General features: G+C 31.7%; 2 protein-coding genes across 2 annotated transcripts; both read left to right on the top strand.

Annotated features, from left to right (window-relative positions):
* Positions 1–2,779: 2,779 nt before the first annotated feature.
* LOTGIDRAFT_139012 (hypothetical protein) lies at positions 2,780–7,346 on the top strand (the record flags this gene model as incomplete). Its single annotated transcript, XM_009049249.1, has 8 exons — positions 2,780–2,932; positions 4,057–4,169; positions 4,592–4,690; positions 4,907–4,993; positions 5,312–5,404; positions 6,044–6,169; positions 6,673–6,808; positions 7,188–7,346. 8 exons carry the CDS (start codon positions 2,780–2,782, stop codon positions 7,344–7,346), a joined length of 966 nt encoding a protein of 321 aa, XP_009047497.1.
* A 4,313-nt stretch (positions 7,347–11,659) lies between these two features.
* LOTGIDRAFT_139054 (hypothetical protein) lies at positions 11,660–16,372 on the top strand (the record flags this gene model as incomplete). Its single annotated transcript, XM_009049250.1, has 6 exons — positions 11,660–11,698; positions 14,210–14,335; positions 14,990–15,128; positions 15,452–15,591; positions 15,868–16,001; positions 16,240–16,372. Coding segments are annotated over 6 exons (711 nt in total), but the record flags the coding sequence as incomplete, so codon positions are not given.
* Between the last annotated feature and the right edge of the window lie 469 nt (positions 16,373–16,841).

The raw sequence follows: 16,841 nt of genomic DNA on the forward strand, positions 1-16,841 counted from the left end.
ATATAATCACAATATGTCAGTATTACTCAATATATAATCACAATGTGTCAGTATTACTCAATATATAATCACAATATGTCAGTATTACTAAATATATAATCACAATATGTCAATATTACTAAATATATAATCACAATATGTCAGTATTACTAAGTATATAATCACAATATGTCAGTATTACTAAATATATAATCACAATATGTCAATATTACTAAATATATTATCACAATATGTCAATATTACTAAATATATAATCACAATATGTCAGTATTACTAAATATATAATCACAATATGTCAGTATTACTAAATATATAATCACAATATGTCAGTATTACTCAATATATAATCACAATATGTCAATATTACTCAATATATAATCACAATATGTCAGTATTACTAAATATATAATCACAATATGTCAGTATTACTCAATATATAATCACAATATGTCAATATTACTCAATATATAATCACAATATGTCAGTATTACGAAATGTATAATCACAATATGTCAGTATTACTCAATATGTAATCACAATATGTCAATATTACTAAATGTATAATAACAATATGTCAATATTACTAAATATATAATCACAATATGTCAATATTACTCAATATATAATCACAATATGTCAATATTACTCAATATGTAATCACAATATGTCAATATTACTAAATATATAATCACAATATGTCAGTATTACTAAATATATAATCACAATATGTCAATATTACTCAATATATAATCACAATATGTCAGTATTACGAAATGTATAATCACAATATGTCAATATTACTCAATATATAATCACAATATGTCAATATTGCTCAATATATAATCACAATATGTCCATATTACTCAATATATAATCACAATATGTCAATATATAATCACAACATGTCAATATTACTAAATATATAATCACAATATGTCAATATTACTAAATATATAATCACAATATGTCAATATTACTAAATATATAATCACAATATGTCAGTATTACTCAATATATAATCACAATATGTCAATATTACTCAATATATAATCACAATATGTCAGTATTACTAAATATATAATCACAATATGTCAGTATTACTCAATATATAATCACAATATGTCAATATTACTCAATATATAATCACAATATGTCAGTATTACGAAATGTATAATCACAATATGTCAGTATTACTCAATATGTAATCACAATATGTCAATATTACTAAATGTATAATAACAATATGTCAATATTACTAAATATATAATCACAATATGTCAATATTACTCAATATATAATCACAATATGTCAATATTACTCAATATGTAATCACAATATGTCAATATTACTAAATATATAATCACAATATGTCAGTATTACTAAATATATAATCACAATATGTCAATATTACTCAATGTATAATCACAATATGTCAATATTACTCAATATATAATCACAATATGTCAATATTACTCAATATATAATCACAATATGTCAATATTACTCAATATATAATCACAATATGTCAATATTACTCAATATATAATCACAATATGTCAATATTACTAAATATATAATCACAACATGTCAATATTACTAAATGTATAATCACAACATGTCAATATTACTAAATATATAATCACAATATGTCAATATTACTAAATATATAATCACAATATGTCAATATTACTAAATGTATAATCACAATATGTCAGTATTACGAAATGTATAATCACAGTATGTCAACATTACTAAATATATAATCACAATATGTCAGTATTACTAAATATATAATCACAATATGTCAATATTACTAAATATATAATCACAATATGTCAATATTACTAAATGTATAATAACAATATGTCAGTATTACTAAATATATAATCACAACATGTCAATATTACTAAATATATAATCACAATATGTCAATATTACTAAATGTATAATAACAATATGTCAATATTACTAAATATATAATCACAACATGTCAATATTACTAAATATATAATCACAATATGTCAATATTACTAAATGTATAATAACAATATGTCAGTATTACGAAATGTATAATCACAGTATGTCAACATTACTAAATATATAATCACAATATGTCAGTATTACTAAATATATAATCACAATATGTCAACATTACTCAATATATAATCACAATATGTCAATATTACTAAATATATAAATGCTTATACTGGTATATATTTTTATTTTTTTGGACTCAAATTTATTTCTAGTCTGAATTTGAAAAAGATGAAGAGAAACTACAGAAGAAACTAGATGATTTAAAAGAAAATAAAACCAAACTTGAATCCAATGAAAGGCTTAAAACAGAACTGAAGGTATGTATTTCTTGTGGTTTATTTTGTGTTATTTTTCGTTGTATGTAGATAGTTTGTCTAAAATAATGTGAAATAAAGTTTGCTTGATATAATTTACTTGTTTAGAGATTAAGATGGTTATTATATTATTAAAAAAATCCTGATACTTTTATTCTTGCACTGAAATTATAAATCGTGTGATGTATGGTTAACCTTATTGTACGTGTGATTGTCCCCGAATGTACATCTGAATAATAATAACAGAAGAGGACATTTAGAGATTTGGGAGGTTGAAAGGTAACAAGTTACTATCCAACAGAAGGCACTGACACAGGGTTAAAACAATGTTTAGGAATATTAAGGTTAATATGTTAAAATAGAAATTCATACTAGTAGTCCTAAGACCTAAAAAAACAATAAGATTATAAAAATAAAAGAAACTGTTTATGTTGTATGATATCAATCTAAACACGAGATATTTGTTGCTGATTTTCCAGGGAAAGAACACGAGTGAGATACGACAGATCAATCAGAAATTAAGTCAGATGGAAGCGTCTGCTGGTCGCCTGGAAACTATTACCAGAGATTTAAATAGAGCTGTAAGATATTTCTTCTAACTGAAATTCTTAACACAAATATGATTACTTGCTTGTGTTTCGAATATGACTGAAGGGGCATGGTATCTTTCGTTTGAGGTGGGACTGAGTTAGTGCTGGCACGATATATCGGTGAATCGATGTATCGCGATACGACATTCCACCATACGGGTATCATATTGCGACGTCGTGTATCGAAAATTTTTATAACAAAGTGGACGCTAACCATTTGTATGAACTATATTACCAAATATCACAGTTATAAAGTTATGAATTGATATATATATAGAAACTTTGAAAATGCTATTTTTTATCACAATACCCCATATTGTGATATGTATTATATTGTAACCTATGTATCATGATATGTACCGTATTGTGACCTATGTATCGTGATATGTAGCGTATGGTGACCTATGTATCGTATTGTGACCTATGTATCATGATATGTATCGTATTGTGACCTATGTATCGTGATATGTATTGTATTGTGACCTATGTATCGTGATATGTATTGTATTGTGACCTATGTATCATGATATGTATCGTATTGTGACCTATGTATCGTGATATGTAGCGTATGGTGACCTATGTATCGTATTGTGACCTATGTATCATGATATGTATCGTTTTGTGACCTATGTATCGCTATATGTATCGTATTGTGACCTATGTATCATGATATGTATCGTTTTGTGACCTATGTATCGCTATATGTATCGTATTGTGACCTATGTATCATGATATGTATCGTTTTGTGACCTATGTATCGCTATATGTATCGTATTGTGACCTATGTATCATGATATGTATCGTTTTGTGACCTATGTATCGCTATATGTATTGTATTGTGACCTATGTATCGTGATATGTATTGTATTGTGACCTATGTATCATGATATGTATCGTTTTGTGACCTATGTATCGCTATATGTATTGTATTGTGACCTATGTATCGTGATATGTATTGTATTGTGACCTATGTATCATGATATGTATCGTATTGTGACCTATGTATCATGATACGTATTGTATCATGACATGATTAGCGATACCCATCTGAGTATCTGCCCCAGCTCGTCATTATGAAGTTAGGAGTTTCATGATTTGTCTTTTACTATTTTTAGGAACAAGAGTTATCTAGCACAGAATCTACGATAGATCTAGATTCTATAAAACAGGATATCAGTCAGATGGACAAACAAAGACGAGAACTCGATTCTAAACTTAGTAACTTAAAGTAATTTTTTTATTCTGCTCGATTTTACCCAATGGGAATTTAACAAGATATCATGAAACTTGATCATTTTGATATGAGTATCTTCACAATGTCAAACTATTACAAACTTCTTCTTATACCTTGACTGTAATTTGATTGAATTGTGCGCTAGCACTAAATCAGAAACAATAAGCCATAATATTTGCAGTATTTAGCAAGGGCTGTATTTGCTGGTGTAAAATCCAATTAAAGTGTTGCATTCTGTGGTATAATAGCTTGACACTGTGAGGATTAATTTCTCTGTATATATTTTACTGAAAGTAATTGTAGATCTTTGGAAAGTTTTCTGTCAGTCCACTCTGTAATACAAGAAATTATTCATACCCCTCTATAAACCTAGTGGTAATAAAACAGTTTAAATTATTATGTACTATATATTATAGCACTGAATTAAACAAATTAACACTGGAATCTAAATCACGTACAGAATTAGATATGTTGAAAAAGGACAAAGTTTCTAAAGAAGACCAAATTCGAAGATTGTAAGTTTGAAATTTAAACATCTCCAGTCACCAAACCACCAGTATGCACTGCAGCATTCTTGAATAAGCAAGGTCCATAATAATATACCTTATTGTGTAACATGTAATTCTAACTGTCCTTGCCAGAGATTTCGTTTGATTTAACAGAAATGTTACAACTGATAATTCTAAAATGTCTTTAGTTTATATGTTTAGTGAAGTGTATGATATTTTCAGGAAATCTAAACACGAAGATACCATTGTATATTTATTAAATGAAATGCCTACATCTAATTTACGTGGCAGATTAGAGACTTATATTGGGTAAGACTAAAATTATTAAAAATAAAAGCTCATGATTCATATTCCATTATTCCGTCTAGTTGTTTGGATGGAATACTGTCACTGTCCTGTTTCTCTCATTGCACACTGCACAGTGTTTTCTCTCTTGCTGAAAGGGAAGGAATGTAAAACTCCATTCTTTCATTTCCTTTTTTATTCCATTACTTGTTTTTTAGTACAATTAGCTCATTAGAGAAAACTACCATTATGCTATTTGATATTTGAAAGCATTGCTAACAGCTGGATCACCTGTAAACTATTTTATGAAACCTAAATTAAAGTGAATTGTTTTGTTTCTAGGGAACAGACAGACAATGTAAAACAATGTTCTAGTGAACTACAGAAAGCCAATCAGACTATTACTTCTAAAGAGGCAGAGAAAAAAATGATACAGTAAGAATTCTCACTTTTAACTTTGTCCATTCTTTATAACTGACCTGTATTGAATTATCTCATATTCCATTTTGATTGGCGTCGCCACTTGTGTGTCACTCAACATTTCTTGTATCTTGACGTCGCCCCTGGTTCGTTCCACCTAATGTCATGTAGACACGATAAAACCTGCAGATTTTACTCATCTTGATGTAACTTGGTATATATTTAGTTATGACTTGTTAACATGTTAATTTATTTATTTATCTTGGTCAAGTTTGATTTCGGCAATAATTGGATAAATTTTTTTTAATTTCGGGGAAGTGAGGGTTTGATCCTCCTAAATGTACAGACCTAGAATAAAGAAACTTAGGCTAGAATCTTGATTATTATGACAATAAGAGGACAATAATTAGATAAGACGCTTCTATAATATTTATTATTTAAACGTTTCAATGTGGTTTTCACACATATATCATATTCCTGATGACGTTGTGAGAACCACATTGAAACGTTGAAATAATAAATATTCTAGAAGTATATATCCATATAATTGTCTTATTTATCTATAACTTGTGCTTCTAATATGCCATTGAAAGATTAATAAGGACAATGTAATTCTAGTGTTTTAGGTTTCATGGTGTATTTGTATTATTTTAGACACCAACTAAAACAGAAAGAAGAAGAATTACGAACTTTAGATGAGAAGATTTTTAACGTCTGTGGCAGTCAGAATTACGATGACGAATATCAAAATATTCAACAAAAACTCACCACAGCTCAGGAGTAAGTTTATTATTATTTTCAACACCTTTATTATTGCATTTTGTGCTTTCCACTGAATGAATTTTGTAATAACAATGAATTATAAAATGTCTAGTTGTTTTAATTTAACAGTGATAGGACCCTGTCTGCTACAGACTGTTAAAGTGACGCGTGGAAATGTAATAAAGCTTAGCTAATATCTGTGTCCTAGCAACATTGTCTTCATTGCACACTGCATGACGTTGCCTGTTATTATTAGCTAAAAATTTAGGACAAAAATCTGACCAGAAGTGGTCCAAAGACAGGTAGTTATTGGCCCAAAATAAAACGTCTGGACTTCCATATTATGGTCATGTTTTAAATTTAATTTAAGATCATCACAAGAGGAAGAATAATATAGTATTATGTTTCTTCTCACGTAGATTAGACAACTCGCTCACTGGAAATAGTCTGGAATAATTGAACCGTAAATCATGATTAATTTTATTTCTAATTATTGGTACATGTTTTACAATTTATTTCAGGTCGCGAGGATCATTATTAGGAGCAGAACATTTCTTCAAGAAATACGTATCAGACCTGGAGAAAGATTCACCATGTTGTCCGTTATGTCATAGAGATTTTGATAATGAACAAGATGTCAGAGAGCTGATATTAGAGGTAAGGGCAGTAACTCTAACTCTTAGTATAATTATATACATGATAATTGTGATTTTCTTCTTTGATTTTAATTCATTTAATATAAACATGAAGACATTTTTTCAAATTAACTTTAACCCTATACCAGTGCCTTCTGTGGAATAATGACTAGTTGCTTGTCAATAATAACTGGTTTCTTTTAAACCACTATATTCTCTTAGTGCTGAGTGATCTACCTTTGCTTGACAACACACATAAAATGGCGACAACTGCACTACAGGAGATTTATGGCATCTTGTCTTTAATTGTGAACCAGATACCTGAAATTGTGCTATCAAAGCTTGAGCCAATCTACTTTACAATAAATGTGGTAAGAAAATGCCCCTTTTTTATTTTTTAGCTTCAAAATAAACTACGTATGGTTCCTGGTAAGATACAGAAATCAGAGAAAGATCTGGAAGAATACCAGAAGAAATATGACAATATGACACAACTTAAACCATTGAAGGAAAACGTAAGTTTGTATGTCTACTGTACTGTACCTAAAAACTATTCATAATATATAAACATAAACCATTGAAGGAAAACGTAAGTTTGTATATCTACTGTACTGTACCTAAAAACTATTCATAATATATAAACATAAACCATTGAAGGAAAACGTAAGTTTGTATATCTACTGTACTGTACCTAAAAACTATTCATAATATATAAACATAAACCATTGAAGGAAAACGTAAGTTTTTTATTTACTGTACTGTAGTATTCTTATTTCTTTTTTACAACATGGCAATTTTTATACGCCTACGTGGAAATGTGGACGTATATTGCCGTCACCCCTGTCCGTCCATCCACATTTCTTGTACGCACGATAGAGGCTACAGTTTTTATTCGATCCTGATGAAACTTAGTATGTATGTATATGTTGTTGAGATCTCGATCAAGTTCGAACATGGTAATAATCAGATGAACAGTTCCAGAGTTATTACCCTTGACTTAGTAGAAACCCTTCAAATTTGTCTTGTATGCACGATAGAGACTACAGTTTTTATGTGATCTTGATGAAACTTAGTATGCATGTAGATATTGATGAGATCCTGGTCAAGATTGAAAATGGTAATAATCGAATAATCGGTTTTAGAGTTATTGCCCTTGACTTTGTAAAAACGCGTCAGATTGGGCTTGTAAACACAATAGAGGCTTTTAAGATTATTTCAATCTTTATAAGTTCATTATTAAGTCACCAAAGACTTTGCTATCATTTCTGACAGCTGATAGTGGGCGTATGTTACCTTGCCTGGCAAGCTATCTCTGTTTATTTCAAAATAAGCCATTTTTGTGAATCTTTCACATATTTACAAAAAAAACGAAAACGTGAGTTCTACCAAACCTCAACATATATGTTGTTAGTTTCACTTTCTGAAGAATTTTTCTAAATCTTCTGTTAAATTGAATTGACCTATTTACAAATCATGTTCTGTGTTCAGACATTTTTGAGGGATTTTTTAATATTCATTGAGTAAATTGACTTAGAAAGGCGTGATTTAATCATTCAAAACCAAACACGTTGTGCTGTGAACAATTTAGCTCATCCAGTGCTGGTCTCAGTTTTTCCAAATTTAGATAAGAATTTGAACGAAAATGCATGAGAAAAATGGCAGAATTGAAGTATTGATAGTTTTTGTCTTTTATTACAGATCGTGACATTAAACGATACAAGTATACCAAATCTTAAAACTAAGTTAAAGAAATTAAATGAAGAGATCACGAAACAGAGAGAGATTATAGAAAATGTAAGTTGTCTGAGTATTAAAGTTTTTTATACACAAATTACATAAACTATACATACTAAATGTGGTACAACATGACAAGACTTCCTCCAATGTTTTATTGTTTCTATATTATAGTGGGAGCCACGGTGGCTAAGTGAGTCAGTCCCTTGCTCGCTAACCTGAAGGTCCAGGGTTCAATTCCAGCATAGGTCGAGATAATACCTTCTACAGCTACAGGCTGTACACATTAAAGATCCCTTGACAGTTGGAATTCAAAAAGAGCAGGCTAATGCTGCTGTCCTTGCAAAATTTCCCTCATTGCACCCTACATGGCATTGCCCGTCTTCATTAGCCCACATGGTGCATTTCTATTTTGTGGTGAAATACCATGACATGTCGGGCTCTGATTTGCGAGAACTTTAAGATGTGGGGTTCTGATAATTGCAGTTGCTTTCCTTGCTTCTTGGTAGCATGAATATATAGTTCACATTTTTCTACATAAAAAAATCAAGGTAATGTATTGTACATTGGTGTGTCCAGTTCATATTCCTCTGTACGGTTTAAAGATTTACATGTGAGTAGAGAGGGGTGTTACAATTATACAGGAGCAAAATTATCATACAGACTGTCAAAGTGGGCCAGAATCAGAGAGGCTTAGAAGTTTTTGCAGAAACTTTTTTATTTCTACAGTGTTTAAATAGATGAGATCAACAAGCTCTTTCATCCTTGGATTGTTAAACTATCTTTTGTTGATATATCTGTCATTTCTAATAGTTTTGTATGTCATGTCTATATCATAAATAGAGACTTAAAACTCTGTTCTGTTTGATAGAAAACTGAAGAATTACAAGCTAAAGAGAATGACGAAGCTATGAGTAAGAATATGCAGCCCGATATAGTAATGATAGACAGATATCTAGCGGAGGTTAGAGATCTCGATAAGAAAATAAACAACATGGCTGCTACCCTATCAGGGGGAGGTAAGTCATATCACTTCCTTTTCATGGGAAACAAACCTTCCTCAAATGTGTTCATTTTTCAACCTTTGTATTAAACAATTAGAAAAAAACGAACTCAGGGCTGTTACAGGTTTTGTTTTAGATCTTGTCACCATAGCTCATTACTCATATTGCCTGATTTTATCTTTTCTGTTTGTTGGATGCCCTATGTTTTCTTTTTCTTGATATCTTTTTTCCTAAAAGACCTAAAACATGTTAGGATAGTGGCAAGAAGATTAAAATAACTATAAACTTTGTAGTAAAGAAGATATATTTGATTTTTTGTTTTTTATTTCAGATTCTGGACGAACTATTAAAATGGTGGTGGATGAAAAAGAAGATCTTCAACATACGTTGTAAGTAGATCTATAGGGGCTTGTAGTCAGGAGATTTATAATTTATGATTCTTTCTACTGGTTAATAATATCATTACCAGACCAGTGTTCTTAATAGTTTATATTTATAATTATTATTAAATTACCATTCTTGTTTCTGACATTAATACAATTTCATATATACAACTCTAATAGTAAGACGATTGCTTGCTAGCCTGAAGGTCAAGGTTCCAATCCCTGCTTAGGACAAATCCTAGGATTTTACAACCTTTTTCCTCCTGTCAGTGATGCAAGATTTTTTTTTAAACAATATTTCATTCACAATTAAGTGATAAGGATTGGGGAACAGGCTTTCGCCTATATAACCCCCTTCTTGCCCTCTTCTTAAGTGATGCAGGATACATTTCTTTTATTTATAAAATTTAGTCACGTCTTTCTGTTATATTTTAGAGACAACTTGAACAAGACATTGGATCATAAACGTCACAAAATGGCCGACCAATCTGACAATCTACAGAAATTACGAACCGAAGTCAACGAATTAAAATCAGAGAAGTTACAAATAACAAGTGAACTACAACAACGAGTGAAGCTAGAAGAAAGTAAAATGACACTGGTTCAGGATAATCACTCGTTAGAAGATGAGGTCAAGGTCAGGAAAGTTTGGTATTTTGAATCCAGAATATTAATTTAAAAGGACAGGTTGGCCATTAATTACTAGAATGGTTAAAAATTGCATAATTTATTCAAAACTACCTCAAACAAGGAATTTCACTTTCTATTTCTATAGACCGGTATGTCTTCTATTTATGGCAGAGTCATTAAAAAAGACAAGTTATCATTAAACGTGAATATTCCAGTGTTTTGAGGCTAAAATTGGAATGGTGAGCACGGAACACTATTACTGATTGGCTTAGCTAAGGTACGATTGGTTGAACAGATGACGAACCTGTCCCTTTAAAGTTGATGACTCACGATGATTTTTTATTTTAAAAACGAAAGTGATTTGAAAATATATTAGTGGATTAGAATCTCTGTTTATATTTTGTTTTAATTTATTTTAGGAAGCAAGAGAACAGATCAGACCTCTGGAGGTAAAGTGGATTATTTTTCTTATTTTATTTAGATATCTATGGTCATCACCCAGGTAACATTTTCTCCATCTTCACATTGGTCAAGTTATTGCAAACTTTGTCTTATACCTTGACTGTAATAACCACTATTCTTATATCATGGAATGCAGCCATTTGATTGGATTGTACGCCAGCGAATACAGTCAGAGCCCTCAACGGACAAAATGTTAACATTTATAGTTCGTGATACATGAAAGGTGGCTATTGTGAAGATATATTTTTCAACCGTACCAGTTTTTTTCGTCACTCACATATCGTATCACTGAGTTTTTGAGGCAATCTACACATTGTCGCTTAGGAAGTCATACATACGTAATCTACCAATGTTGTCGGGTTCTACCGCTTTTGTATGTTGTCCACCGCTCTACCGGCGGGATACCCAATTCTGCCGATTTTTGGTTTTTTCCTGACCGTTGTCAATGTTCAAATTCTCTACTATAAATCAACAAAATAGGAAATCCAATTTGATCAGAAAGTGATCGTGAAAGCATGGTCTCAAATTGCTGCCTTTGATACTTTCAAAGATTGAATCTGAACTCTGTTATAATAAATTCTGTAGCTAGCAAATGATTTGAAATTTCTTATGTTTTAGAAACAAATTGATCGTGTTAAAACTCAGAAAGAAGATTTAATACAGAGAAAGGAAGAGAACGTTGATACAGCCAATCAGAAGGTAGGATAAAGGTTGCAGAAGGTCAATCATATTTTTAAAAAAGACAATACATTATCGGCAACCGGGTAAACGCGGCTCCACTGTATCTGTACTTTTATATTTTCATTTCATTTCATTTCAATCACTCAACATTTCTATAACAATCTCGTTATACAGAACATTTTAAACCAATCAAAGCACTGGGAGACCTGTTTCTAGATAACAATACAACGAAGAAAAAACACAGAATCGAAATTTAACTTTAATTATATTGGCTTAAATTGATGAAGGCAAAGTTTAGGAGTAAAATAAAGATTTTTTGTTAGAATTTCCCACAATTTTCTGTTTTTTCTCCCTCTGTAGGTTGAAGTTGTAAAGAATAATGGAAATAAGGTGAAGAATTATAATGCTCATCTAAAAGAGTAAGTTTTTCTGGTAAATTTAGAAATACAAGCTGCCATCTAAAATGAAATTGTAGTAACCAAGATATCTCAGCCCTAACTATACGTACTATATACAGAGTTCAGGTGCGGTCTTGGTCAGAGACTTTTGTTGCCAATGAGAGTCTTGTCTTGAGTTTTTATGACTGGCACAGGCACATGACGAGACATAAATCTCTAATCGGTTGTCTAATCCACCTTGTTGATAATCAAGTGCAGATCATGCAATTTAAGGGAAAAGGAATCTGATTGGATGATGACGGTCTGTCTTGCAGACAATAAAATTATCTGAGACACGATAATCTTATCGTGGAATCATGGGCACATGCGAGATTTTACTCAAGATTTGAGTCAGGGACAAAAGTCTCCGACCATGACCTTTAAGAGTTGAAATTCTGATATGACTGACAGGGAAGTTCAACTTGGAAACGTCCCTAAGTCACAAACCTCTGTCAGATATTAAGTCAAGGTTAACCTTCGAGTGTTATTATATTTGTGTTCTAGGTACAACCAGAAGGGACGTGGAGAGAAATTGGATGAATTAAAGGAGAAACAGACAGAAATAATGAATGAAGTCAAAAAGAAAGAAATAGAACAGAATGAATTAACTGAAAATATCCACAAACTGAATAAAGATCTTAATACACAGAAGGTACATGATTTTATTTTCAAGAAAAAATTAATTTTCTTCCTGAATTACAGCCCACCAAGACAAATGTGTAAATTGGAGCTCAAACAAATGCAGCCATTTGAATGGATTGTATGTAAGCGGATATAGCCAATCATAGAAGATGCACTCTTTGAAAATATAGTATGAGTTATCATTTAAAAAAGAGCCCTTTCAAAAACCCCAAAAACTCTTGATAAAAGACTGAATATTTCGTACTGGTGATTGTTAGTGACTGCTAAAGCTGCCAGTGGGTGTATATTACCTTGCCTTGCAGTCATGGGATTTTTTAGTTTGTTTAGTTTAGATGATTAAGGTTTATATTTTAATATTTTTAAAAAAGGTTCGTGAAAGAGACCTTACAGACAATCTTCAACTACGTAAAAAGAAATCAGAAGTTCGTAAACTGGATGATGAAATAAAAGCATTACAGGAGAAACTGGGCGATATAGATATTGATAATATTGAAAGAGAACGTATGAAATTATTGAAAAAAGAAGACAACTTAAAAAAAGAGGTAAAAATTTTAATTTGATTACATTTGTATTAAAAAAATTTATTTTCACCATTTGTTGGCTTAACAATGGACTCAATAAAAAAACGTTATTATTATTAAAATGAGACAATTTCACTAGGATGGCAGTAGGATAGCCATTTGGTAGTGAGTTGGATTGAGTTAGATTGTCGTCTGCCAGGACAGAAGAATAGCTTAGCCAGTAGTGAGTTTGATTGTCATCTGCTAGGACAGAAGAATAGCTTAGCCAGTAGTGAGTTTGATTGTTGTCTGCTAGGACAGTGGAGTAACTCGTCAGAAGCAAGTTGGATAGTCGTCTGCTAGGACAGTGGAATAACTCAGTCAGTAGCAAGTTGGATAGTCGTCTGCTAGGACAGTGGAATGACTCAGTCAGTAGCAAGTTGGATAGTCGTCTGCTAGGACAGTGGAATAACTCAGTCAGTAGCTAGTTGGATAGTCGTCTGCTAGGACAGTGGAATAACTCAGTCAGTAGCAAGTTGGATAGTCATCTGCTAGGCCAGTGGAATAACTCAGTCAGTAGCAAGTTGGATAGTCGTCTGCTAGGACAGTGGAATAACTCAGTCAGTAGCAAGTTGAATAGTCATCTGCTAGGACAGTGGAATAACTCAGTCAGTAGCAAGTTGGATAGTCATCTGCTAGGCCAGTGGAATAACTCAGTCAGTAGCAAGTTGGATAGTCATCTGCTAGGACAGTGGAATAACTCAGTCAGTAGCATGTTGGATAGTCGTCTGCTAGGACAGTGGAATAACTCAGTCAGTAGCAAGTTGGATAGTCGTCTGATAGGACAGTGGAATAACTCAGTCAGTAGTGAATTGGATTGTTGTCTGATAGGACAGTGGAATAACTCAGTCATGTCTTGCATGTAAAAATCCTGTGTTTATATTTTTCAGCAACAAACCTCGACGGGCCGTCTGCAAGGTTTAAAAGATCAGATCCAGAGTTTAAAGAAAGAGTTAAATTCTGAGATGTTCAAAGATGCTAGTGAGAAATATAGAGATAAAGTTATTGATATGAGGGTACGCTACTTTGATATCAAGTTGTTTTGGGGGGTGGGGCTGTTTCACAAACTTTAAACTGATTATGGTAATTTGAGCTAATTATTGATCAAGGCTTATTATGCTCAGTTTGACTTTTCTAAAGGTCAAGATATACATAAATGTTCATCATTTTCTTGAATTCAGTGCTAAGGTATGAAATATGAATGTTTTATCAGAGTTATTGGTTCAGAATTGGTACAAAAAAATGTAGGGGATGGAGACAGAATGGTACGAGAACTATCTGAAATGTCCAGAGCAAAAAAAGTGGTGTATTATATTGATTTTAACGATCGACCAACTTACTGAAACGCTGGAATCATGTGGAACAAGCCCCTCATTCTCAATCCTTTGAACTGTTTACCACTCCTGTCAACTATACACCATCTTCTGATATCGACGGGCCACCATGAGACTCTGCGAAAGCTTCACAATGAAGAAGTTATAGTTGTAGGTTAAGAGAGAAGACATCAACTCAATTCCATGAAATTTTGTTATAGAGAATATTGATTCAAATATTTATTTTCAGACAACAGTTGTATAGAATTGATAAGAGTTTTGAAATAGGATTTTATTTTATTTTCAGACAACAGTTGTATAGAATTGATTTGAAATAGAATTTTATTTTATTTTCAGACTACAGAACTATCTAATAAAGATTTAGAGAAATATTATAAAGCTATGGATCGAGCTATCATGAATTATCACAACCAGAAGATGGCTGAAATCAATAAAATTATACGAGAATTATGGAGGAACACTTATAAAGGAAACGGTCAGTATACCATTGTTTTCAAAGGGACACCTTCGCCATTTTTTGACCAATCATACGCTAATCAATACTAGTGTTCACATTGTCAAATCCATGTGTGTTCAGAATGATCAGCGTTTGAAAGTATAAGTGACAACTCGTTATTTTTGGAAAAGCCAGAAAATGAAATTATAAGTTTGAAGATTTGAAGGAATTATGAGATGATACAGTTCTAGTACTTCTGAAGACTATTTATTATATTCAAGACTCAAATCAAAATCAAATTCAAAAATATCATATTCTGTTTTTCTAAACTCACACGTTGATTGTTTGATTAATATTTTTAGATATAGAGACAATAGAAATACAATCAGGAGATGAAGATGGGTCGTCGTTAAAAACTAAACGTATCTATAACTATAAGGTTGTAATGATCAAGGCTGGTATAGCTATTGATATGAGAGGGCGCTGTAGTGCTGGACAAAAGGTAGGTTGGTAAATCTAAGTCACGATTTAGAAAAATTGCACTTCTAGATCTCGGTGTTAGACCTAAAACTTGAAGTTACTATTATTGATGCAATAAAATTGTTAAAACAGAACCTGAAACATGTTACTTAGAGTTGCAACTGACCTATTTCAGCCTGCGTCCCTCATTTTGATAAGTAACTTGTTCTGATGTGATGTTATAGGTAATAACTGCTTATGATGTCATATCAAGTTTTGAAGTCCTTTTTAAAACTGAAATTGACCATTATATTTCCAGGTATTGGCGTCTCTGATAATTCGATTAGCTCTAGCTGAAACTTTCTGTGTTAACTGTGGAATATTAGCTCTTGATGAACCTACAACTAATCTAGATAGAGAAAATATAGAGGGTTTAGCCTACGCACTAGTTGAGTGAGTTCATTTACCTGTTTCCATTTTAGTGATGCAGGTTGAAGGAGTTGACACAGAAACAACATCTAGTTGTCTGATGGGACAATAAACCGAGGAATTGTATGTTAAAGATCCCTTGACAGGAAAATGACAAGGACGCTGCTGTCCTTTGCAAATCTTCCCTCATTTATTATTCAATTAATTTTCCCGTCTTTGCTGTCCCAATCAGGTGAAGAAGATGTAAATCTCTCAATTTTAGAATCATCAAGAGTCGTGCAGATCAGAGTAACTTTCAGCTAGTTATTATAACTCATGATGAAGATTTCGTAGAATTACTAGGAAGGTCAGAATATGTGGAAGAATTTTATAAAGTTAGAAAAAACCAACAGTAAGTATAGAAATTCAAATTGTTACTTGGTCTGTAAGAGTTTTCCCTCTCATCTTTGATAATGTCCTGAGATTTTTCCTTTTTGGACACTGCATAGAGTTGTTCAGAGTATAGGCTCTGTCTCACTCTCTCGTCATTTTTGCTCTGTCCTTTTCTCTCACTGTACACTACATAGTGTTGTCCTGTGTCAAATCAATCATCACCTGAATTCTATTTATTTAAGCCAAGATGCTAGTGTTAATATTTATATAGAACCACCATAGCTTACTTGCTGTTTTGTTGGTTAATCATTCAACAGCTGGTGACATAACATGAAGACTGGCTTATTTAAATTTCCCTGAGGAGACAGACCCTATGTGTTACAAGTGTGCATGTAAAGTTTATTAACAATTGAAAATCAAATATAAAATTTCCCTCATTGCACAATGCATGACCACTGCTATCTATAAAGTTCAAAACATTTCAAATATAAT

The sequence above is a fragment of the Lottia gigantea genome, assembly GCF_000327385.1.
Source record: "Lottia gigantea unplaced genomic scaffold LOTGIsca_132, whole genome shotgun sequence".
Taxonomy (NCBI): domain Eukaryota; kingdom Metazoa; phylum Mollusca; class Gastropoda; family Lottiidae; genus Lottia; species Lottia gigantea.